This window comes from Podarcis liolepis (genome assembly GCF_965112155.1).
Source record: "Podarcis liolepis genome assembly, chromosome: 7".
NCBI classification, from domain to species: domain Eukaryota; kingdom Metazoa; phylum Chordata; class Lepidosauria; order Squamata; family Lacertidae; genus Podarcis; species Podarcis liolepis.
The window spans coordinates 57,218,310-57,242,476 of NC_139561.1; the positions used below are offsets into that span (position 1 = coordinate 57,218,310).

The following is a 24,167-nucleotide window of genomic DNA, read 5'->3' on the forward strand; positions in this document are numbered from 1 at the left end:
CAAGGAATCTCTCCAGGCATCCCCTCAACTGCCGCCTGGGGGCAACCATTCCTGCAGTGGAGAGCTGGGAAGCAGCTAGCCCCACCAGACCTCCTCTCCCTTCAACGGTCACCAGGGGGCAGCCATTCCACCAAGCTGCCTCAGTGGGGAGAGATGGGAAGAAGGCGGCTTGTTCCATCAGCTTTCATCCAGTTCCTGGAACTGTTTAGAAATTGGTGCCTGAGTTTTGATTTGGATTTTCCTCTTCCTCTTCCTTTCCCTTCATTCTTTTAGCTTGTTAAGCACACGGGTAGGGATTGTACAGAAACTGCTCTGGGAGCCTGTGTGGCCGAGGGGCAAGCACAAATGCTCCAAAATAAAATAAACAAACCAGCCAACCTCCCTTGCCTCTGTGCTGCAGCATGCTGAATGTGTACAGGTCTGTTCTTGCAAAGCACCAGCTGTTTTGGAGACACCCGCTTCCATATCCCCAGTGCCAAGGGATGGCTAGAGGCGATGAAAGCCCCCTACATCCACATCCACCTCCCCTCCAGCCATGAGCTCACCCTCACATTCTTCTCCATCTCCAGAAGGACGCGCTTGTGCTGTTCAGCAATGGCTAAGGTGGCGCTGTGGACCCTCTGGTAGATCTGCTCACCCTCCTGGGTCTGAAAGGTATACAGGCCTTCGCCGGCATCACACATCCTGCTAAGCAAAAGGGCGGTGACAGAGAGCAAGAGGTCAAAAGCGGGACCCCAGTGAAGAGGTGCACAAACCTCATACCAGCTGCTTCCACCCCATCGGTGCTGTTCATACTGTAGTTGTCCTGCCTCCCAAACTCGCACTTGCACCGTTTACACCTCACTCCTGCATGGACTTCACAAACGTGTATGCTTGCATCCCTTTCTCTCTGCCCCACTTGAAAATCCAGTACAAGAGCTTCACAAATACATTTTGCTTTTTGTTTTGTTTTTGTGTTTGCTTACAGTTTTTTTTTTAATCCCACTCTTCAGATGGAAAAGGATTGCGGAGCTGCTTACAAATTCCAATGCTAAGAGACGCTCTGTTTTCAGGCTCGCAATCAAAAAGACATGGCACAAAAGGAAGAGGGATTGGGAGGGAGGAGGAAAAACACTTAGGAGCTATTTCTTAGTTACAGAGTTCTTGTAATGACCAGGCAGAATGGAAAGATTTCAAGTATGGAAGGAGCCAAGGGATGCGCTTCAAGGGCTTGTGAGACTGTGGTAGCTTGCCAGAGCTCTCCTGTGCTCTGCTGACATCTGGTGCCTGCAACCAAAAGGTCCTTCCTACAAAGTGCCTTCTGAGCCCAAGCAACTGATCCACGCCTGCCTGCTTCCACCAGCTCATCAACTCTGACAGGGCTACAATCCATTCCTTACCCATATGACGTGTGTGGAGCATGGAGTTGTGACCCTGTGTAACACACACAGGCTGCAATGAAGTTGCCCACTAATGCACCCCCAGAAAAGAGGCCACAGGAATGGCACATACTGACTTTTACATGCAAAGGTAGAATTAAGCAGAAATACATTTCATCTCACCCTACTGTGGAAGACAGTGACCTGGTGATCTGCTCAGTCTGCAGACCAGGGGGTTACTGGTCTCTCTGGTTCTCTCATCATAAAACTGGACTTGGACCAGGTAGTCATGCAAGTAGAGGATGCCTCCAAATAGAGGACTGTCCTCTAAACTAGGACACAAACTCACCCTATATCCACTGTAATCCAAACACAATCCCATAGCAAACACTGCTCAGTGCTTTCTGAAACTGTAACTAAAACAATTCATTTGTTGTTACTTCTTAGAACTCGGACTTAGAAGCCAGACGATAGATTGCACAAATGTGCAGGCTCTCAGCTAGGAAATTGCACCTACTCAGCTCCTCCTTGGTCATTCTGCTGCCAAGCTAAACTAAGCTAAACCATGGTTTTGCTTAGCATATTGTTTGAATCTGGGCTCAGGTCCAGTTCTCCCTGACAAACAAGCTGTAAACCACACAACACACTTTGGTTACAGCTCATAGTTTGGCCAGAGAGAGCTAAACCACAAGTGTGTGTTCAGACAGCACAAGCTTGAACTCAGACAGGCTAATCCAACAATGGTTTGGTGCAATGCAGCAGCAGCAAAAATGGCCAGGGTGGAACCAACAATCTGGCTGCAATCTCCTTTGAAGAAGTCCACACCTTTGCCCATCCATACTAAACCATGGCTTGGTGTTTCATGCAAAATGGGCCACAGGCTATTTGAAGAACCAAGGACAGCTGAAATTTTTTTTTGAAGTTGATTTGGGATTGTTTATATAGACTGGTGATAGCAGAGTCCATCCTCTTTTCGAGCCTGGTGCTGTTTCCACCAAGGCTGGGAGACTGAGAGCATCTTGAAGGCTCACTCAGTTGCTCCTTTGACCCTGCCCCCTCTTGTGAAAGCATTGCTCCTCTTCTGCTTTGGAGCTAACTATAGTTAGCACTACATCTGCCCCAGCATCTTCCCTAACCATAATCAGCATCAAACAACCATTTGCAAATATGATTAGAAGCAGATTTGCAAACTGTGTGGCTTGGGCTAAGCATGATTAGCATTGACATCGGCACAGAGTATGGCTTGCTCTGAGGCAAACAGTTCCACTGAGCTGTATGTGCAAAGAACTGCAGCCTAGCATTTGCCCAAAGGTGCCCAGGGAGTCTGAAGGCCTCTCCAGACAACCTCTTTATTGAGCACTCATCCTGATTTGCTTGCACAAAGCTTATTTTGAGATTAGATTATATCGAACCTTTTTTGAGCTTTCCTTCTGATTTGTTTGCGGCGAGGTTATATGAAAATGAATATCCATTCTGATTTGCTTGTGGGGTTTTTACACGCCTTTCCAGTAGTCATCCATTCTCCCCACACCATTCAAGGCACTTCCCCATCACTTTCCAAACAGCGCAAAGACTGTTTTTGACCAGACAGACGTTTATAAAATTATGCATGGCATGGAGAAAGCGGGTAGAGAAAAGTTTTCCTTCCTGTCTCATAACACTAGAATTCGTGGACATCCAGATTCACAGCAGATAAGACGAACTACGTCTTCATGCAGCACAATGTTAAACTATGGAACTCACTCCTGCAGGAGGCAGTAATGGCCACCAATTTGGGTGGCTTTAAAAGATGATTGGACAAATTCACGGAGGAAAAGGCTATCAGTGGCTACTAGCCACAATGGTGGACTTCCTCCACTGTTAATGGCTGCGTGTCTGATACCAGCTGCTGGAAACTTAGGAGGGAAGAGGGCTCTTGTACACAAATCCTGCTTGTGGATTTCTCACAAGCATCTGGTTGGCCACTGTGGGAACAGGATGCTGGACTAGATGGGCCAATGGCCTGATCCTGCAGGCTGCATTGATTTTCTTCGCCCTACCCCCGCTTTTTTAGTGGATTTATTGTGCTAGGGTGACGGAACACTTTAATCTATTTTAAACATGCAAACCTAAAGTTCTGGTATGTGCTTGATTCCTTCCTGCAAAGCAGTTGTGGAGCATGTGCCCGTACTGCCCTGGGCACAAGGCGCACAACAGCCGAGGAGGATGGACGGCAGCATTGCCGTCTAGTCTCCTGCTCTCCTCCCCACTGAGCTGTGGCTGGGAATAAGTGCCGCAGCTAAGGCACAGTTCCTTCTCACTCTGAGCCAGGCTCCAATGAAGGAGCCTGCTGTGGGGGAGCCTGTTTGTGCCCCCCCCAAAAAAACTGTGCCCAGGGCTGCAGCCCCCACCCACGCTATGCCTCTGCTGCAAAGTCCCAAGAGTCTGGAGGCACTCTGATGCAATAGTATTGCACCTGGGTAAATCTTTTGAATGGGTTGTAAATTATCCCTCTATGGCAAAGATCTGAGATCCTCCCACACTGGGAAAGAAAGAGGTGAATGGGACCTCTGCCTGGCTTGGGAGTTTTTCATCCTTATAGTATAGTGGGTGGGTTATTCCCCTTCTCCCCCACTACCCTGCCAAAGAAACAAACAGCTTTATTGTCAGAACAGGCTGTTCCACAGCCTCAGAGCAGGGTGGGACGGGGCTTGTTGGAAGAGTTCCTCTAATCTCTCTATAAAAGCCAGGCATAATGAGTCAGTGAAGGTCTGGGATAAAAGGGAAAGATCAAATTTCTTTCCTTTGTAGATGGTAATTAGCTGGAGTCGCTAAGAGGTGCAGACTGGGATGGTCTAAATCAATTTGCAAAGTTCACAAGGTAGGGAAAAGTCCGAGAGTTTCTGGGAAAAGGCTTTTTGGGGTTTAAAATCTGCCATGGAGTGAGATGAGCAAATTACTGGGCTTCATTGAATGGCTGTAGTGGGGACTGCAGGGCTGTTCCCCCTGCCCCACCCACCCACAATCACTGCATGTGAAAATCCATCCATATGGATTCCTGTCTGGCTGCACAGAGCACTTCTGGGAAGCAAAGTCCATATGGGGCTTTGGGGACATAGGAATCTGCTTTACACACTGGCCCTGTCTAGATCAGTATTGCTGGCACTTACTGGCAACAGCTCTCTTGTGTTTCAGATCTTTCCCATCCCACTTAGAGAAGCCAGGGCTTAAACCTGGATCTTCTGCCACACCATCCAGTCAATTGGCATGGCTAAGGGAGTAGAGGGGATGTGGAAGAACAAGCCCTCTCTACATGCATTCAGAAAGCATGTGGGAGGCACACCTCTGAGCTGAAGCATCAGGAAGTTCTGAAGGGGCTATGTGTGTTTGGATGAATGTGCTTAGAAGGCTTTTCAAGGTGGGCTTCCTGGTTGTGGTTCAGACTTCAGTGTGTTCATCCAAGACCACAGAGAATGTCTCTTCAGATCTTCCTGTTCATCGTGGGAAGTCCAGGGTGGATGTTTGCAGTGGGTATGCCCAGCACACACAGGGTCACAGGGCTGGTGCACATGCTGTCCATCTGTCCATCCTTTAGGGGACCTCTATTCCCCTCACAGAGCTACAGTTCTCGGAATGGATTAATGGTCAACCCCTCTTCCCAAGGAACTCTGGATATTGTAGCTCTGTGTTGGTAAGGAGGCAGGCAGGTGGGCCTGGCTGAAGGGAGATGGAGGTTGCTGAGGCAATGCCCCATTCATCCAAATGGACCAGCCTCCACTGTGCACTTTGGGGTGGGGGAATCCACACAGACTTGACTTTTTCCCTTTCCCCCTGCTTTCCTTTTAGTACAGTAAGTCCTGCCAGCCTCTCCCGAGGCTTTATGGAGATCTTGATTATATACCAGTAAAATATCCATGTGGAAAACATCAGCTTGGAAAATGGCTTTGGAATAGATTCAGTGTTTTGGGGATTTCCCTCTCAGAAAATCCTTGGGGAAAGCTGAAATCATGGGAAGGCCTGACCCACTCCCAATGCTGCCCAACCAGCCCCTCAGTGCCCTCCAGCCTTCCCTGTGGCCAGTTCCCTTCCCTTTCCAGTGGCTGTGGCCTAATGGGTGGAGGCAATTTGAAGGGAAAGAGGACTGCTCTTTGGGTTTTTCTTAGGCCCCAAAGCAGCCTTCCCCAATCCAGATGTTTCGGACTGCATCTCTCATCTGCCTCATCACTCCCACCCAGTTGCAAAGCCCAGCAACAACCCTAACTGAAATAAGCATGCCCTTAGCAGCTCCAGAGAACTACATGTGGTAACAATCCGCTGTCTGCCTCATTTTTATGACTGCTACCACCTTATATCCATTTCTGACTGGTTTCAGTCTCAGCAGGTCATTATAAGAACTTTGTAAGGAGTGGTGCCTGGATTTTCTTTTCCCCTTCTCCCTCCCCGGCCTCTTTCCTTTTGTATCCTGCCTTTCAGATTGCAAAAGCCTTCCATTTTGTTGATCTGCAAGCAATTCTGGGAGCCTCTTTTTGCTAAAGCATGGGGTACAAACCTTGAAAAGAAACAAATAAATAAGAAATCCCACCTCTTTCACAAAAATCTCGAGATCTTTCCTTACAGGTAGGTTAAGCTGAAATACTGTGGATGGCCCTAAGTCATCTAATGTGTTGTGCTTCACAGCGCCAATTCTCAGTGGTGATGGCCACTGTGCAGAGCTGGACTGATACTTTAAATTATTCCCAAGTTTCAGAACGCACACACTCCCACAACCAGCATGGCGCTGCAAGCCCTCTGGGTCACACGTCCCTGCATGCATACCGGCCAGCCTCAAAGGTGAACCGCGTGGCATCTCGCCCGTAGCGTCGCAGTGAGCACAGGGGCCAGGAGATGAGCTTGATGCGGGGGTTGTGCATGTCCCAGAGATAAATGTTCTCGTGTGTGATCTGCAACTTGCACTCGCCGTAGATGTCCAGGTTGGGGCAGGGCAGGAGGAAGACGTTGAAGCGATCTGCGGGGGAGAAAGGGGCGCTGCTGAGCCAGGCTTGCTGGCACCTTCTCTGCTTCACACCACCCCTTTGCCACCCTCCAATCTGTCTCCTTCCCAAGATTTTGCTTGAGCAACAGCAAAACTCACCAGTCTGCCACCTCTTGGGCTCGATGTTTGTGGCTCCAATTAGCTGCCTCCTAAGCCTAAATGTAGCCTCGCCTTGTACTCCCTGGCCACAATCTGCAGCTTAAACCCCAACACCGCACAGAGGTCCCACACTTTGACAGGGCTGCTGTTTGCTGCATCCCCATGCCCTGGCTCAGTGTCCAGGGCTTCCTCCAGGTATCGCTGCTCTTGCCCTGGGCAGCAGTGCCTGCAATGCCCATCTCAAGAAGCTGCTCTCTGCACTGCCATGCCTGGCTCCCTGCTTGTGGAATGCTCTCCCCTAGAGGGGCTCACCTGTTGGCACCATTGCATATCTTTAGGCACTAGGTAAATACATTTCTTTTCCCCCAGACTTTCCCCCAGGCTTTCGGTTATCTGGGGCCTCCTACGACAGGTGAGATTTTTCAGTCCTGCCTTTAAAAAAATGTGGATGAGTTTTAGATCTTCCTGTGTTTCATTTTGGGCTGGTTTCAAAGTATGGGTTATGTCTTTATTGCTTCAAGTTACTTTTGGGAGGGGGAAAAAGAGAGAGAGAAAAAGAACGGCTAATAAGATCAATAAATAATAACAGGCCATTTGTTTCTCCAGTCAGTCCTTCCACCACCCTCATTCCCCGGCCACCCCACCACCATAGCAGATTCAGGACAGCCTGCCCCCTTACCTGTCTGCTCACACTGCACTCCAGGTGCCAGCAGATCTGGCTCTCCCAGGCTGATGTCGTTGAGCCGTGCCCCCAGGCACTCGATGGACAGAGTTTTGTACCACTCCTCAGCCTCCAGCTCTGCAAGATGGGAAGCGCCCTCAGTTAGTGTCCAGCATTCAGCCCCATTGCCATTTAGTTCAACACAACACACATACACTTGCCAGTGGATTGCAGCCTCGTAGAATGTGCCCGCACGCTGCTGCTCACAAACACCCCATAAATCCCACAGCGGGGCTCCTACCAGATTCACAGGTGAACGTCCGAGCTGAGTCGTCGGTGAAGATGATGGCCACGGCCTGCCGCTTAGTCTCCTTTGGTAGCCTCGTGATGCATTTCACGTTGCTTATCTCAGTGACCTGCAGGAGAGCCACACGCCTTAAGGGGAGCACCTCCCTACAGCCCACCTTCGTCTGCAGAGAAGAGGAAAGGGATCCCTGGCTCTCTACCCAAGAACACCGGGGCAGCTCCATGCTGAGCAGGAGGGGGGAAACTTGGGCCCCAGGTCTCAATGCGGCCATCCAGGACTCTTTATAAAGCCTTCAGGAGTCTCCCTAGCCCCCTGCTCCTGCTTCACACTCTCCTAGAGTGATTTCACTTGGCTGGGAATTTGTTCTTGAACTGTGATAATGCCTCTTGCTTAGCTAGCTGGAGGGTGTGTGTGTGTGTGCAAGCACATATAGACCTCTCACTTAACGCAATGATGGAATGCGTGGTGCACTTTTCAATGCATTTCCCCAGCACTGCAAGTTTTGCTCCATCCTCTTTTTTTTTTAATCTCTGGCCCCACCACTGACTTGGGGACCCCGAAAGCTTGCCTTCGGCCTGAAAAATGTTGCCCACCCCTGATGTTCAAAAGAATACTTCCCAACTCCTGTACAGGGAGTTGTGCAGCAGCTTAGATGGGAGAGCAAAAGCTGTTTTGTAAGGAGAAGCCAATGGGGAGGGTGGCTTCGTTCACCAGCAATTCCAGAAGTTACTCATTTATGCTGGTGGATGGGAAAGAGATTCTCTGGACAGAGGACTCTGAGACAGCAATCCCCCTTAAAGAGGTGGGATATGGCAACTCAGAAGTGTCTCAAGCAGCCTCGACCTCCTTGGGTACCCTGCGTAAAGAGAGAAGGATGTCATTGTTGAGGGGAGGGGCATTCATTGGTCCAGAGAGCTGTGCAGGTGCCCTGGCTGTTCGCCTCCGTTTTCCAGGAGCCTTAGAGCATTGAGATGGGCAGCAGGGCGTATGAGTGGTGGAACTGGGTCTTGCACTGGGTGACTAAGGTGGTGAGGAGAGGAAGGCCCAGGAGGTTGGGTGAAAGAGTGGAAAGGATGGCCAGTGAGAGAACTCAAGCAGGAGGACTGTGTTCTGCTTCTAGAACATAAACAGGTTTATTTTTGCCACAATGACTCCCTTGGGCAGGGACGTTTTTTTCCAGCATGCAATGTCACACAGACCACAAGAGTGCCCTGGGGAAGCATTTAAGGATAATGAGAATGTCGCCGAACTAGGAAACGGTGGCCAATCTTCATCACTAGAGCAGGCAAACTGCAAGCTGGCTCTGCGTAGGAGGTTGCCCACCCCCCAGCCTCCCTAAAGGGAAGGAGGAAAGTACGAGATGCTGACCAAGAATCAGAATTGTAAAGTTGGAAGGGAGCCCAAAGGTCATCCAGTCCAACTCCCCACAATGCAGAAAGCACAGCTCAAGAATCCCTGTCAGGCCACCTAAACCCTGCTTACAAACTTCCAGTGAAAGAGAGTCCACCACCTTCCAAAGCAGTCAATCCCACTGTCAAACAGCTCTTACCATCAAAAAGTTATTCCTAAAGCATAATCAGAACCTCATTTTCTTGTCATTTGAATCTATTGGTTTCGGGTTCTACCCTCTGGAGTAGCAGAAAGCAAGCTTGCTCCATCTTCCATGTGACAGACCTTTAGATGTTTGGTGATGGGTATCCTATCATCTCTCAGTCTCCACTTCTGCAGGCTAAACATCCCCAGCTCCCTCAAAGGCTCCTCCTAAGGCTTGATTTCCAGACCCTTGAGCCTCCTGGTCGCCTTCTTCTGCACATGTTCTAGTTTGCCAATATCCTTCTTAAATTGTGGTGCCCAAAACTGGACACAGAACTTCAGGTGGGGTCTAACCTAGGCAGACTAGAGCAGTACTCTTACTAGATTTGATGCAGTCTAGAATAGCTTTTTTTTGCTGCTGCATCATACTGTTGACTGATGTTAAGCTTGTGCTTTACTAAGACCCCTAGCTCCTTTTCACATGTACTACTGGCAAGCAGGTGTCCCACATCTTGTATTTGTGCATCTGATTATTTCTGCCTAAGTGTAAAACCTTACATTTGCCCTATTGAAATTAGTTTGGGCCAATTCTTCAATCCATTAAGGCCATCCTGAATCCTGATTCTGTCTTCTGTGGTATTAGCTATCCCTCTGCCCATAAGGCTCTATCCAGCCCCTTTCCCCCCACGGAGCAGCAACAGCACCACCACATCAGAAACTGGGGCTAACCTTTGGACATCCTCGCAAACACACTGACTTCTCGTCCGGATATTTCTCCAGCCGCTGAGGGCCTTTGCTGGAAGATTTGCGGAAGACGAGCCAACAACGCCGGTAAATCTGGGAGGGAGAAGGAAGGAAAGTAAACACCAGGGGAAGGGGGCCTGCTCATCCAAAGGATAAAACACCCACCTACATGAACACAAGTGAATCAGCCCGACCCTCCCTGTGTTATCAACTTGGTCAGGAAGCTCACTGGGTGACCTTGGGCCAATGACAGACTCTCAGCCCTAAGCTAACCTACCTCACAGGGTTGTGGTGAGGATAAAATAGGGAGGGAGGGCATATGCATCAGCCTCCCCTCAATTTTACCTCCAAAGGATCGTTAGAGTTTTATTGTGGTTGTGTTTGGCAACATATTATCAACGCAATAATAGGCCATGTGGTGCATTTATTCTCCTCTGTAGACGTTCTGCAATACTTTCCCAGTGCCACTGCATTATTGCCACCTTGAGGGGCTACAGCAGAACAAAAACAGGACAACCCCCACCCCCAAACCGAGAACCTCTCTGGTCCAAACGGTTATGGGATTTCAGCAGGAAAATACAGCATATGCTCCAGTTGGAAATGAAGAAGAAGAAGAGTTTGGATTTGATATCCCGCCTTTCACTCCCTTTAAGGAGTCTCAAAGCGGCTAACAATCTCCTTTCCCTTCCTCCCCCACAACAAACACTCTGTGAGGTGAGTGGGGCTGAGAGACTTCAGAGAAGCGTGACTGGCCCAAGGTCACCCAGCAGCTGCATGTGGAGGAGCGGAGACGCGAACCCGGTTCCCCAGATTACGAGACGACCGCTCTTAACCACTACACCACACTGGCTCCACACTTAAATGAAGCAGGATCTTTGCCCCAAAACATTTGCTGGAGCAAACAGTATTGAAAGTGGGGTCACGTGTGACTGCCCTGATAGCATCATGAGCACAAATCATCATGAATGTGCAATAAAAAGGTGCTTTTGGGGGTCCCATGCAATCCATTGATACCCAATAAAGTGAATATTGTTGCAATTGCATCTAGTACTAGTTAACTCCATAATGAGGAACTAGTCACAGACTGCAGAAGATACAGGTGATACATTATGAACGACCACCTCTCTGCTGCAGATTGTTCCTGTAAAGAACAGAGCTGGTTTATTGTTGAAGACATTGTGACAGCCCGAAGGCACCCAAAACCAGTGCTGGCATTTGTTAGATTAAAACTAGTTCACTGATCAGTCAAATATTTCCAAAACCTGTCAAATATATGCACAGAGAATGAATACCACCAAATCTTCCATACACCCTGCCATAAAAACAAAATAACACAGTGCACTGCACCATCCTCTAGTGAACTCTGGAATTTAACCTCTCTTGAAAATAATGTTCAGAGTGCTTTAACAGTTTTCCTAGGAAACTTTGAGAATTGTAACTTTGGGAGGGAAACAAAGGTTTCCCAACAATTTTCAGCACCCTTAACAAATGACAGCTCCAAGAATCCTTAGGAGACCCCTATTCCTTTCCACAGAGCTACAGTACTCAGAATGGTTTAATAATCAATAATAATCAATACGTCTTCTTACCAGGGATCTCTAGGAATTGTTGCTCTAGAAGAGAAATAAGGATCTCCCAAGAACTCTCAGCCGCTTAACAAACTACACTTCCCATAATTCTTTGGGGGGGGAGCCATGATGGTTTAAAGTGGTATCATAGTGCTTTACCTAATTGGTGCATATGCGGCCTAAGCCTCTGATGCCTGCATTGGAAGCATTACTGTCCATCTGGACAAAGGGGAAGGAGAGATGTTTCAGAGGCAAGGTGCGTGAGGGAGGAAGAGGTGACGCTCAGGCTGGGCGAGTGTGGAGATAAGGACGAAGGCCAGCCAGCGTGGAAGAAGGGGGAAGACAACAAAGGCTCTGGAGGAAGTCATGAGCCCAGGAGAAGCCTCATTCCCAACAGGAAGGGGATCTGAAGGTTTGTCCTGGGGGACAGCAGACCCTGAGGCAGAGCTCACAACAAAGGACAACCCCAGTGAATGATGGCTGGATATAGATTGCCAGTGGTTCAGGTCTCCAAGTCAGCAGATGGCAGATGCAGACTAATTAGACTGGGGCCTAGGAGCCGGAGGAAGGAATAAAGGGAACAGTCATCCCACACACGAGACAACAGTAAGGAGCTGGACTCAGCATAGAGAAGACTGAGAGGCACAGCTCTGGAGAGCTGTCCTACCAAAACTGTGTGCGTCTGCAAAGATTCCTATCAGAGATACACTGAGGTGACTGCTGCAGACTTTGTGAATTTAGTCATAGCATTTATACTTCTTTTAAATACGGAGTCAGGGTCACCTTTGAAACATGCAATAAATGAATATTCAGTAAAATTGTAAAATTAAACAAAGCAGAAGCAGTGCCCAGCAGAGGCTGAAATCAGATAATATTTGCTTGCTCTCAAAATGCAAAAAGCCACAACAGAGTCACCTAACCCTAACCCTAACCCTAACCCTAACCCTAACCCTAACCCTAACCCTATGAAAGCTGTTCAAATTATGAACACCACCACTGTGAAAGACCCAAGTCACATCTGATGGGGACTTAGAAAGGGGCCCCTGAAGTGGACTTTGCATGGAGGGAGAGATACAATAAAGGCCAAGCCTATAGGATGTAAGCCACCTGGGGTGTTTCAGTGTGTTTTTTGTTTTAAATGGGAAAGCATTTTCAAAACAACAAGAACACATTGGTTATTAATTTGTTTCCCAGGCTCAATTTAATGTAACTGGTCAGGACTAAGACTGGAATCACAATGTGATTCGATCAACTTGCTATAGCCAGCACCTCTGGCAGCCACACTTTGCCCCCAAATATGTTTCCACTTTCTTCAAAGGCAGCTCCCATGTAAAGTGCATGTCTTAGCATTCACTAAAAATGTCCCTCTAAGATCAGACTCCTGGTTAAGTGTGGATGTAGACATCACCAGATGTTCAGACCTCCCAGTGCTGTCTTTCCTCCCCTCAGTGTCTTCCTTGGACCATCTAATTCAGCCTCTCCCAGCCTGGTGGCCTCCAGATGCTGGCTGCGGCTGATGGGACCTGTATTAGAACAACATCTGGAAGCATTGGGGTTGGGAAAAGCATGCCATGACATCACTGCTCTGTACAATGCTCGGCCTCACTAACTAAATAATAGTAGTAATTATTATAATTAATTAATTAATTAATTAATTAATTAATTAATGTCAAAATAGCTTCCAATGGTGGGAGGTGGCTTGAAATTATTGGATAGTGGAATTCAGTGGCCAACATCCCATTCTGCATTTATTATGTGCAATTTTGCCAAGCTAAGGTAAAACCTACAGCCCTGGGCAGAGACTCTGGAGCAGCTCAAGAATCACTGTTTGGCCTCTACTCACACATGAATTTTTCTGGAACCGACACCACGAAGTCAAGCAAGTTAACCTTGCATGGCCACAGTCATGCTGAACAGCAAATGATGCCATCTTTGGGTAAATGGCTGCCCTCCAGGGGAAGGATGTCAGCCTGTACTAGCAACTCTGCCCTGGACAGGGCCTTTGCCTGCTCACCAGTCCACACCATGGAGAGAGCAGTATGATCAGTGGTCAATTTCTAACAAGGGATGCCAGGGGCCCATCTGCCCAGTGAACCAACAACCAGAGCCCTGGGGCTGTGGGGTTGGTTGCAGTTGCTCAAGGTTAAGAGAAAGGCTCTCAAAGGTGTGTTGCCTGCTTTTTAAATTTCTGTTCTGACTCTGAGTATTCCTGGGCAGAGCGTTTGTGGGCTCTGCTGCATTTTACACCTCAGATATCATTCCACAGAGCAGTGATGTGGCCCAGAGAATGCAGCCAGGGAAGGAGAGTGGCCGGCCAACGATCCAGCATGTTTGAGAGGCCCTACAAGCAGGTGAGGTCCCCCAAATTGGCCTCCAGCACCATCATCCCCATCAGCTAATGGGAGCCAGGGATGCAACCAGAGCAAGAAGCCCTTTCCATCTCTGCAGTGGCATATCTGGGGAAATCGCTGCTGTGCCGCCGACGAATCCCATTTTCTCTCTGCACCAGCACAGCAATGCTGCTGCTCTTCTGGGAGAGAGAGAGAGGAAGGGGCTGCCTCCAAATGAGCAAGTCCTTCCCAGCAGCTGGGGCGGGGGGAGCAGAGAAGGAAAAACAGCTCCTGCCTAACAGCTCCCTTCCTGCCCTCCTGCCTCCCTTGGGACTCCCCTACCTGTCACAACGCCAGTGTTAATTACAGCGCCGCCACTTAATTACCAGCAGAAGGAGCAGCAGTGGTGTGGGCACCTCAGAGGGCCTCACCCACCCACTTTCCCATTTCTATCTAGCGGGTCACCTGCCCTGGGTGGTTCCAGGGCCCTTTGCTGCACACCTGATCCTGCCCAGACTCAGCTCACCACACGATTTGCAGGGTGGGAAAGGCAGTCTGGCCTTGGCTCAGTGCTCAGTGCTGGCCTCTTTTCTCCCACCTCCCACCTTCCTTCTCTTGTGTTATTAGCATGAATTTATACAGTGCACAGCCCCAGCTCTCCTGCAGTTTAAGAGGCAGGCTAATGGGGATCTGTCTCCTCCAGCAACTGCAGCGCCAGGCAAAAGGGGGTGGAGGGGAAGGAACAGGAATGAAGCTCGTACCCTGCTTTATACCAAGCAAATGCATTAGGCTCGGCGATATCTACACTGAGAACATAAGAAGAGCCTGCTGGATCAGACCAATGGCCCACAAAGTCCAGCATCCTGCTCTCACAGTGGCCAAACAGATGCCTGTGGGAAACCTGCAAGCAGGACCTGAGCACAAGAGCCCTCCCCCTGCCTGCAGCTTCCAGCAACTGGCATTCAGAAGCACTGCCGTCTCTGACTGTGGAGGCAGAGCACAGCCATTGTGGCTAGTAGCTATTGATAGCCCTCTCCTCCATGAATTCTTCTGATCCTCAAAGCCATCTAGGCTGGTGGCAATCACTGCCCCCTGCAGGAGGGAGTTCCGTAGTTTAATGATGCGCCTCATGAAGAAGCATTTTCTCCCAGAAAAGTAACATTACTACTGTCAGATGGCAATGGTGATTGCTCATGAGTAACCAGTCAGGACTCCGACCTGTCTTTTACAGGTTTTATTTTGGTGCAAAACTATTTACAGTGCAGAGCCACAAGTTCATGTCTGCCTCAATTGCTAGCAGAATCCGGGAGTAGTTGTTTCCGGGGACTTCCCCCAATGTAAGAGCTTCGTCACCCCCAGCCTTTTCCTTCCTTCTTTGCGTTTTACACCTCTGCGCAGGGTGGCCAACAGAAGGGGCGTGCTTCCCTTCTGGCCGGCTTGGCCAGGAGCAGTGCTGAGCCTCCCAGCACATCCTCTGGTCCTTTCCCCTCTTCCCCACTGGAGGTGTGGCTTTCCTCACCACAGGAAGAGGAACTGCTTCGCAAAATTTTCGGAGGTTCCCTGTAACCCAACTGCCCCTCTGCTTCCCTACCCTGTTCCGATGGCAGTACCCTGACAAATACCTTTCTGCAGTACAGATGAGGGAGCCTCACAATGCTTGGACTGGCCCTCAGGCAGAGGCGACTACTGGCCCTCAGCGGTATATAAATTTAATTTATTATTATTATTATTATTATTATTATTATTATTATTATTATTATTAATATGATGCCCACTCTTTCTGGAGCATTTGTTCTGATTTGTTTGCAGGGACATCAGACATCTTCCCATGTCCATAATTATCTCCCCCTGCAGCTTTTTTTTAGTGTTTTCCCCTGCCCATTTCTTCTTCTTAAGTGGATTTGTTCCATCAGGAGGCTTTAATTCCCTTTAATTGTGCAAACCTAAATTCCCATTATGCAGCTGAATCCCTCCTGTAAAACAGCACATGCTTAGCTCTCTGTCTTGTTGAAACCAATGAGATTAAATATTTTAAAAAAATACTTGATTGGACTGCTATTCATAAAGAAATACAGTTTTTGAGGGTTGCAGCAAGAGATAAAGTTTGGAAGACCAAGGGCTATTTTCTTGTCTGCCAGGTGGGCAGAAGAAGATGATGTGGGGCTGGAGCCCCATGTTAGGTTTCCTCCCCCTGAAAAAAAAAGAGTTGGATGCAAATAGCTATCTCTGCCAAATGATGCCTTGCAAAAAGAAAACACTGATGCATTCATTTGTGAAAGATCAGGGCCAGCCCTACCATTGGTAAGAACAACAAGAAGAAGCATTTGGATTTGATATCCTGCTTTATCACTACCCGAAGGAGTCTCAAAGCGGCTAACATTTTCCTTTCCCTTCCTTCCCCACAACAAACACTCTGTGAGGTGAGTGGGGCTGAGAGACTTCAGAGAAGTGTGACTGGCCCAAGGTCACCCAGCAGCTGCATGTGGAGAAGCGGGGACGCGAACCCGGTTCCCCAGATTACAAGTCTACCGCTCTTAACCACTACACCACACCGGCTGTGGTAACTTCAGACAGCCAATGCTAGGGGGTCAGGGGGAAGAGCGACCACTTACTGGCCATTCCTCCTGAGCCCCCTTGTTGTTCTCCTCTCCTGGAGGGCGCAACTGTGTGCACAACGTAGCCTGCCCTACTGTATCTCCTAAGTTATGCAGTGGTACCTCGGGTTACAGACGCTTCAGGTTACATACACTTCATGTTACAGACTCCGCTAACCCAGAAATAGTACCTCGGGTTAGGAACTTTGCTTCAGGATGAGAACAGAAATTGTGCAGTGGTGGCGCAGCAGGCCCCATAAGCTAAAGTGGTACCTCAGGTTAAGAACAGTTTCAGGTTAAGAATGGACCTCCAGAACAAATTAAGTTCTTAACCAGAGGTACCACCTGCCCCCTGTACAGTGGAGGATTCCGTCCCTTTGAGGGTGGCCATGTGTCCTACTATACAATCATTCCCTGGACATCAGACACATTGGTCACCAAGTCAGTGTCTTCCACACTACAGTGAGATGTACTGCATTACTATTTAAATTATAGACATTATTCCTAAATGTGTATCTATGTCACCTGACCTCTGGGTGGCCATGTTGCAGCTGCTTGAGAGGAGGTAGAGGAAGGGTAGTGCTTGCCTCCTCCTTCTACCTCCCAGGAAGCAGCAGCGACACAACCATCCAGAGGTCAAGCGAGGTCAAACTGCCCCTCCACACCATCCGCCATCCGCTATTAATCTGTGCATACAAGTCAACATATGCAAATGTTATGTAAATCTGATTCCCATTATGCCCTCTTTTGCAGAGAATTATTTCCTCTTTTTTGGCCAATGCACAAGTGAGGCATACAGGTGCAATTATGTTTGCTAAATGTGACCATCCCAGTCCCTTCACTAGTGCTGGAATTAAATTTTAAAGTGCACAAGTCATTCTAGCTGCCATCAATAATAATGGTATAATCAAGTTTAGGTTAGCCTCCATCAAAAAAGTGCCAATTGGGAGGATGGAACAACATTAAGATTTTGTTTTACAGTGGTACCTCAGGTTACATATGCTTCAGGTTACATATGCTTCAGGTTACATACGCTTCAGGTTATAGACTCCGCTAACCCAGAAATAGTGCTTCAGGTTAAGAACTTTGCTTCAGGATGAGAACAGAAATCGTGCTCTGGCGGTGCGGCGGCAGCAGGAGGCCCCATTAGCTAAAGTGGTGCTTCAGGTTAAGAACAGTTTCAGGTTAAGAACGGACCTCCAGAACGAATTAAGTACGTAACCCGAGGTACCACTGTAGTTCCCTAAAATCTACAGGCCAAAATTGTGCTTCAGCACATCCTCCACCAGAGATGTGAATCACCAGGAGGGCCTAAGTAAGAAAGATGGTTTTGGTCCGACTTTTAATATCTCTTTCTCAGGTAAGGAGCAATACGGTCAAGAATCTCCTCCTGTTTATGAACAAATGTGGCTAATACATTTAGAGATGGAATGTAAGCTGAATGCTGTGATAAATTTCCCTTGGCACGATACAGAGTATCTGATCTGGTTATTATTTATTATTACCGTTTGCTTGTTTGTTTGATAATATGCTGCAACTGAACTTTTTGAAAACTAATACAAACTTAATTGAAATAAATAAGGTTTAACAGCCTGTCCAGTGGGCTTCTGTATGTGGAAAGTGGGGCAGAGAGGCATCATGCCCTTTGTCTCAGGCAGAAAAATGCCCGGGGCCAGCTATGGCCTACACAGATATGGATTGCAATAACCAGAATGAAGAGCAGGCATGGCGAGGGACTCCGTTCCTATCTTGCTGTCCATGCATGCCTGTTCCATCCCCCCACCCCATCCCTATGTACATGCACACATTTTTTTTTAATGAATCCCAGCCTTCTTTCCACAGCCATATTCGCTGACAAAAAGTTGCATGGAGGAATTGGGGGCGGGGTGGGGGGGAGATGTCAGATTTCAACCCCCCAAGATATTATGTAGATATTTGCACAACTGTCTCCATACATTCCCTCAAAGGCAGTAATGCAGATTTTTTAAGGGGGGGGGATTGAATTTCCCTATACGAATTTGAGAAATTTGTATATGACAATCTGATTGGAAAATTTTCAATCTACGCTGGGAAACTTTCTGAAGCCCTTGACAGCAATCTAATTTAGCTTGCTTTGCTTTACTTGTATTTAGTAAACACAGCTAAAAGCTTTGAGACTGCAAAGTTTGCCTGTTACCCTATTTCCAGCTGGTATCCATTCATTTTTACCAATGAACTTATGAACTACCTTAGCAGCTTCATAGCTGGCGTTGCTCAGGGATTCCCAGAACGCCCCCACCCCCAAAACCAGTGCAGTTTTGAAATTAGTGGATAAAATTGGGCTTTTAGAATGGGTGGTATGTTTTTGATATATTTCCCCCCACTTGTTTTTAATGTATGTATGTGGGGGGGGGTTGGGGCTGGGGGTGGTAACTTCCTCTAGAGTTGCCATGGCAAGAAAAAAGTGACGACAACAACAGCAGAGCAACAAAAATAAATTCTCTGCTATGGCCAGCTTTGTACGAATGGCTTTCCTCTTGGTCTCCCGGGTTCCTCACATGAACGTTAAATGGAAGCTGCTGACCAGCTTTCTGGCCAAACCTGCCCAGTTTTAGCTCTCTATGTTAGAAACCCTGATCTGCAGTGACTCAGATATGGATGTGTACTTGTATATGAAGGTATAGTTCAAGAGGTGCGCTTAAGTATTTGGTTCCAAGTCATAAGCCACCATTTTCCCTCTGGATTTGCTCCTCAACAAGGATTCCACCCACCAGGGCTCTGGCAGGTAAACCAAAAGGCCGTAATAAGAAATAAAGTAGATATTGCAGTGGATCTTAAGGGCTAGTGCAGCCTTCACCAACCTGGTCCCACTAGCTATTTGAAACTACAATTCCCATCAGCCCCGGGCAGCCAGCACACCAGGGTCAAATACTTGTTCATCCATGAAGGTTGCCTTGGGCAAGTCAGGCCAACTCACAGGTGTGCAGAGAAGGAGGAGGAAAGCCCTGAAATAATATGGCTGTATCAGGCCTTGACCTTTTCATGCATCGTTTCTGAAGAACTTTTCAGTGATCAGCAAAGTGGAAGACTTTTTATCATGCAGTAAATGCATCATTCTTATTTAGTTCTGGCAGCCAATATAAATGTTTTCCCTAAGAAAATCATTTCTCTATCTCTTTACTGTTACTGAGAAATGCAATGTTGGAAGTCAGGCCACCTAGTCAGCACTTGTAACATCACAGGTGAATATTTAAGGAATTTATTAAATACTTATTTTAGTTTTAATATATATTTTTCTGTGTTTTTCAGAGGCTCCACTCTCAGACAACAACAACAACAGATACTGTGGGACGTGTGTGAAGCTCCAGCAAGGCTATCCATTACACTAGAGTCTCCTCATCATGGAGGCCTGAAAGCAAAGATTTAAACCTCTCCACACAGCTAAGCACCACTTCATTGCACTGAGAGGAGAGGTGGCGCATGCCTGCGTGTGGGGTGTGTTATTTATGAATGAGTGTGTGCTGTGTGCCTGTGCACATGGCTTGCATGTGTAGCTGGTGTGCATGTTGTATGGAATAACTTTCTGACAGAATAAACTGACAGTGGAACAGGCTCTCTCGGAAGGTGGTGGAATCTCCTTTACTGGAGCTTTAAAAATAAATAAAAATAAAAAGAGGTTGGAAGGCTAGCTGTCAGGGAATCTTTAGTTGTGACTCCTGCACTGCAGAGGACTGGACTAGATGACTCCTTGGGATCCTTCCAACTCCACGATTCAATGATTCTGTGTGTGCCAAGTGTGCCGGGAAGGCTGCCACCAGTAAGGTGCGTGGCTACCATGCAATGCGTGCAAGCTAACTGCTGTGAGATTATGTGGATTATTTATGAACAGTGATTTTAATATCATTTTATTTCTTTGTTAGACATTACTCTCTCTCCTATTTAATTTTAAGCTTATAAATTAGGTTAGCTTTTTTGTACGGCTTTACACAATGTTGTTAGGTTGCTTGGTTGGCATCTGTCTTGTCTCGGGAGATGATAGAGGAGTGCGCCTTTGGGGGTGAGGTCAAGCGGTTAGAAGGCTGTGCATGGCCTGCTGTGGCTTGCAGAGACCGATGCGGGAGAGACATGTTTTGCTGCAGCTGTTGTATGGATTGATTATATATATATATGATTTATAGCTCTTTATTAATTCGTTGGAAAGCGGCATACAAATGATGATGGTGGGGTGAGATTGAGAAGGAGAGAGAGCCTGTTTGATGTGTGCCTGCATACATGTGTGCTGTCTACATGTTTGGAAAGTGGGTACTGTACATGTGTGTGTGAGAGAGAGACTGGCAGCATGCAGCTCTCAGAGGGATGAACACAGAGGGCCTTAATTAATTAATAATAATAATAATAATAATAATAATAATAATAATAATAATGGATGTGGGTGGTGCTGTGGGTTAAACCACAGAGGCTAGGACTTGCCGATCAGAAGGTTGGCGGTTCGAATCCCCGCGACGGGGTGAGCTCCCGTTGCTCGGTCCCTACTCCTGCCAACCTAGCAGTTCAAAAGCACGTCAAAGTGCAAGTAGATAAATAGGTACCGCTCCAGGTAAACAGCGTTTCCGTGTGCTGCTCTGGTTCACCAGAAGCAGCTTAATCATGCTGGCCACATGACCAGCTGTACGCCGGCTCCCTCGGCCAATAAAATGAGATGAGCGCCGCAACCCCAGAGTCAGTCACGACTGGACCTAATGGTCAGGGGTTCCTTTACCTTTACCCCGCCCATCTGGCTGGGTTTCCCCAGCCACTCTGGGTGGCTCGCAACAGAATTAATGATAATAATAACAATAAAGTGGTAAAACATTAGACACTAAAAGCTTCCCTAAACAGGGCTGCCTTCAGATGTCTTCTAAAAGTCAGATAGTTGTTTATTTCCTTGACATCTGATAGGAGGGCGTTCTGCAGGGAGGGCGCCACTACCAATAAGGCCCTCTGCCTGGTTGCTTGTAACCTCACTTCTCACAGTGAGGGAACCGTCAGAAGGCCCGCAGTGCTGGACCTCAGTGTCTGGGCTGAACGATGGGGGTGGAGACGCTCCTTCAGATACACTAGGCCAAAGCCGTTTAGGGCTTTCAAGGTCAGCACCAATACTTTGAATCGTGCTCAGAAACATACCAGGAGCCAATGTAGGTCTTTCAGAACCAGTGTTATGTGGTCTCCGTGGCTTCTCCCAGTCACCTTCAAGACAAAGATAGCTACTCTAGACCTACAGCAATACCCAATCATTATTCGAAATTCCCCCACTGACCCACTCATTAATTCTAGGCTATGAACTCTCCTACAGCCCCCACCTCCCTATTTAATAAGGAAAAAGAAGCTGCTACAGCAGCAGAAGTAGAGGCAAAGAAACCTCCTCCCCTCTCTGTGCAGTCAACAAACTTCCACGTCCTCTGCCTGAAGCCAGAGCTCCAATTTAAATGTCCTCAAATTGGAGCAGAGCCCTCGGGGGCATGGAGGCTGCTGGAGCAGAGCGGGGCTTTCGGAGAAGTCATGCAAGAGTCAGGGAGGAGGGAGGGTGCTGCTTTGGCAACAGGGCCCTGGGCCATGCCACCGCTCTCAACGGGCTCCCCGGAGAGGAGCTGCGCAAACCGGAGCTGGGCTGTGATGGAAAACGCTGCGCTCCGATGCCAAGTGAGCCCAGCGTAGCCACTTCCAGCTGGTAGGCAAACAGAGTCCTGGCCAACTTGGCATCCTTCAAGCAAGGGTGGGGAGAGGAGGGATGTCCAAGCACAAGTACACTGGTTCACAAATGCTCTTCCAGAGCAGGTGCTCTCCAGAAAGCCTCGCCAAAGCAGGAAAACAGATGGAGGCAAGAGGAGCCATGTGGAACCAGACCCAAAGGTCCATCTAAGTCCATTGGTGGGACTGGTAGGGCAGAAGGCAGGGAGGCCAAAAGTAGGTGGCGCCGGAGGCAACTGATTCTAGTTTTCTCACCTTCCTGCTGAGTTCAACAAGGTTTAACATGGGGACAGAGGAGAAGGAAGAAGTTGGCAGGCACTGCCACCTCTCAAACTGGTTGAAAATGAGACAGGAAGCAGGTGGGAGCTAGCTGTGGTTGGTGGGGTGTTCTAATGGGCCAGTCTCCCCTAGAGTGGCCAGCCAGACACCTCCAGGAAGCCCCCCCACAAGGTCTGAAGTAAACATCCTTCTCCTTTTGCTGGTTCACGGCAGCTGGTACTAAGAGGCTTCTGAACCTGGAGGTTGAATACAACTATCAGCAGATTCCCCCCCCCCCTCCACTGAGCTGGCTATTTTACTATATTTCTTCCTTAAAACATTTCTGTCCTGCTCTCCTCATGGCAAAGGCACCACTCAGGGCAGCTTGCAACAGTTGAGTTGCAGTTTTATTAAAACATACAAACACACCACTACCACTGATATAAAACAAAGCAGCCAAGTAGGCAGTATCAGGACCTGAACATAAAAACCTGGTGTGCCACATGCTACAAAAATCTACCAGAATAAAAGTGTCCTTTGTGGCCAGCAAAAAACTTGGGAGGGAGGGGAAGAGAACACGAGGCAAGGTGCTCCATAATCTAGGAGCAGCCACTGAGAAGGTCCTTATAGTGATGGAGAACCTTTTAGAGACCGAGTGTCCAAACCCAAAGAGCCAACACAGCAATTTAACCTGAATACTGAGGTTTTAGTTTAGAAAAAACAACTCATACATTAACATCTTTTGTCTTAAAAGAAAAACAGAATAACAGAGCTCTCAATGATACAATGAAACAATCCCAAGCACTTTCACTGATTTAAAATTATTTGGCAAGGAATTCCACACTTTAAGGATTTCATTTTGATTTTCACAAGATCTTCACGTCGACGGGAATTCCCTGCTTTTAAACTCCAGCCTGGGCAAGCAAGTGTTCTTGGCATGGCCCTGTGAGCGCATGCAGAGAGGCACCCCCCCTCCCATCGTGCCGTCCCCTGAAAAGGCCCTGGGGGCTGCCCCACGTGCTAGCACAGGGTGTACCACTGCACTTGGCTGTGGTTGAGTTCGGTGAAGAAATACTTCAGCAAGTGGGAGACGACCATGGCGCGGCGCGGCGCGGCTGGTGGGGTCCGGAGCCCCAGTGCCGGATGAGGGGCGACGAGGATGGGGCAGAGGCAGCTCTGTCTGGCTATCTGGCGCTGGAACCAACGATGCCATGCTCCCCTGCCTGGCACCTTTCATTGGCCCTGGCTGGAGGGTGTGTAGAGCCTCAACCTTGCATCCTGCTCCCGCCTCGCAGTTTCCTGCACCGACCTGCCACTCACATGGCTCTCTGGCTGCCCAAGTTAAGCTGAGAACCCGACACGCCGCCCTCGCCTTCTGCTGGCTCTGAGCTGGGGCAACGGCACATGAGCCCACAGAGAGGGCTCTGAGTGTCCCCTCTGACACGCATGCCATAGTTTCGCCACCACTGTTATCGGGCCATCTGAGAACACAAGAAGAGTCCTGCTGGATTCGGCCAAAGGCTTATCTGGACCAGCATAATCACAGTAGCCAGCCGGATGCTTATGGAAAGCTCACAGGCAGACCCTGAGGACCCACTTGCTATTCCCAGCATCCTGCCCCTGACAGCAGAGCTAGAACGCAGCCACCATGGCAGGTAGTCACAATTTTTTCTAAGGCTCTTTTAAAGCCAGTAAGAACACAGGAGGCAGCAATATAGAATAGCTCAGTCAGTAAAGCTTGAGACTCTTAAAACAGGGTCGTGGGTTTGAGCCCCATGTTGGACAAAAGAAGGTTGCCTTGCAGGAGGTTGGGCTAGATGACACTCGTGGTCCCTTCCAACTCCACAATTCTATGAATATTTCTTAAATTTGGGAAGGGGTTGAGTGTGGAATCACACATGGGCTTAAGCCGAGATGGGCATGTACATGAAGGCTTTGTTGGCCTCCTTGAGTCTGGTGCCCAGTTTGCACAACACCTTCCCCGCTCTCCTTGCACCT

At 48.4% G+C, this 24,167-nt stretch overlaps 1 protein-coding gene across 6 annotated transcripts in view; it reads right to left on the reverse strand.

Annotated features, from left to right (window-relative positions):
* The window catches only part of DOK4 (docking protein 4), a 56,337-nt gene that overhangs the window by 8,325 nt on the left and 23,845 nt on the right, over positions 1 to 24,167 (reverse strand). For 3 of the 6 annotated variants that reach the window (XM_083511513.1, XM_083511509.1, XM_083511508.1), the window contains exons 3-7: positions 9,699 to 9,806; positions 7,431 to 7,545; positions 7,148 to 7,267; positions 6,153 to 6,342; positions 546 to 687 (exon numbers count right to left, since the gene is read on the reverse strand). In XM_083511513.1, the coding sequence (XP_083367639.1) occupies positions 546 to 687; positions 6,153 to 6,342; positions 7,148 to 7,267; positions 7,431 to 7,545; positions 9,699 to 9,806 (675 nt within the window). The remainder of the gene's footprint in view (positions 1 to 545; positions 688 to 6,152; positions 6,343 to 7,147; positions 7,268 to 7,430; positions 7,546 to 9,698; positions 9,807 to 24,167) is intronic. The other 3 variants (XM_083511511.1, XM_083511510.1, XM_083511512.1) reach the window with 1 other exon arrangement.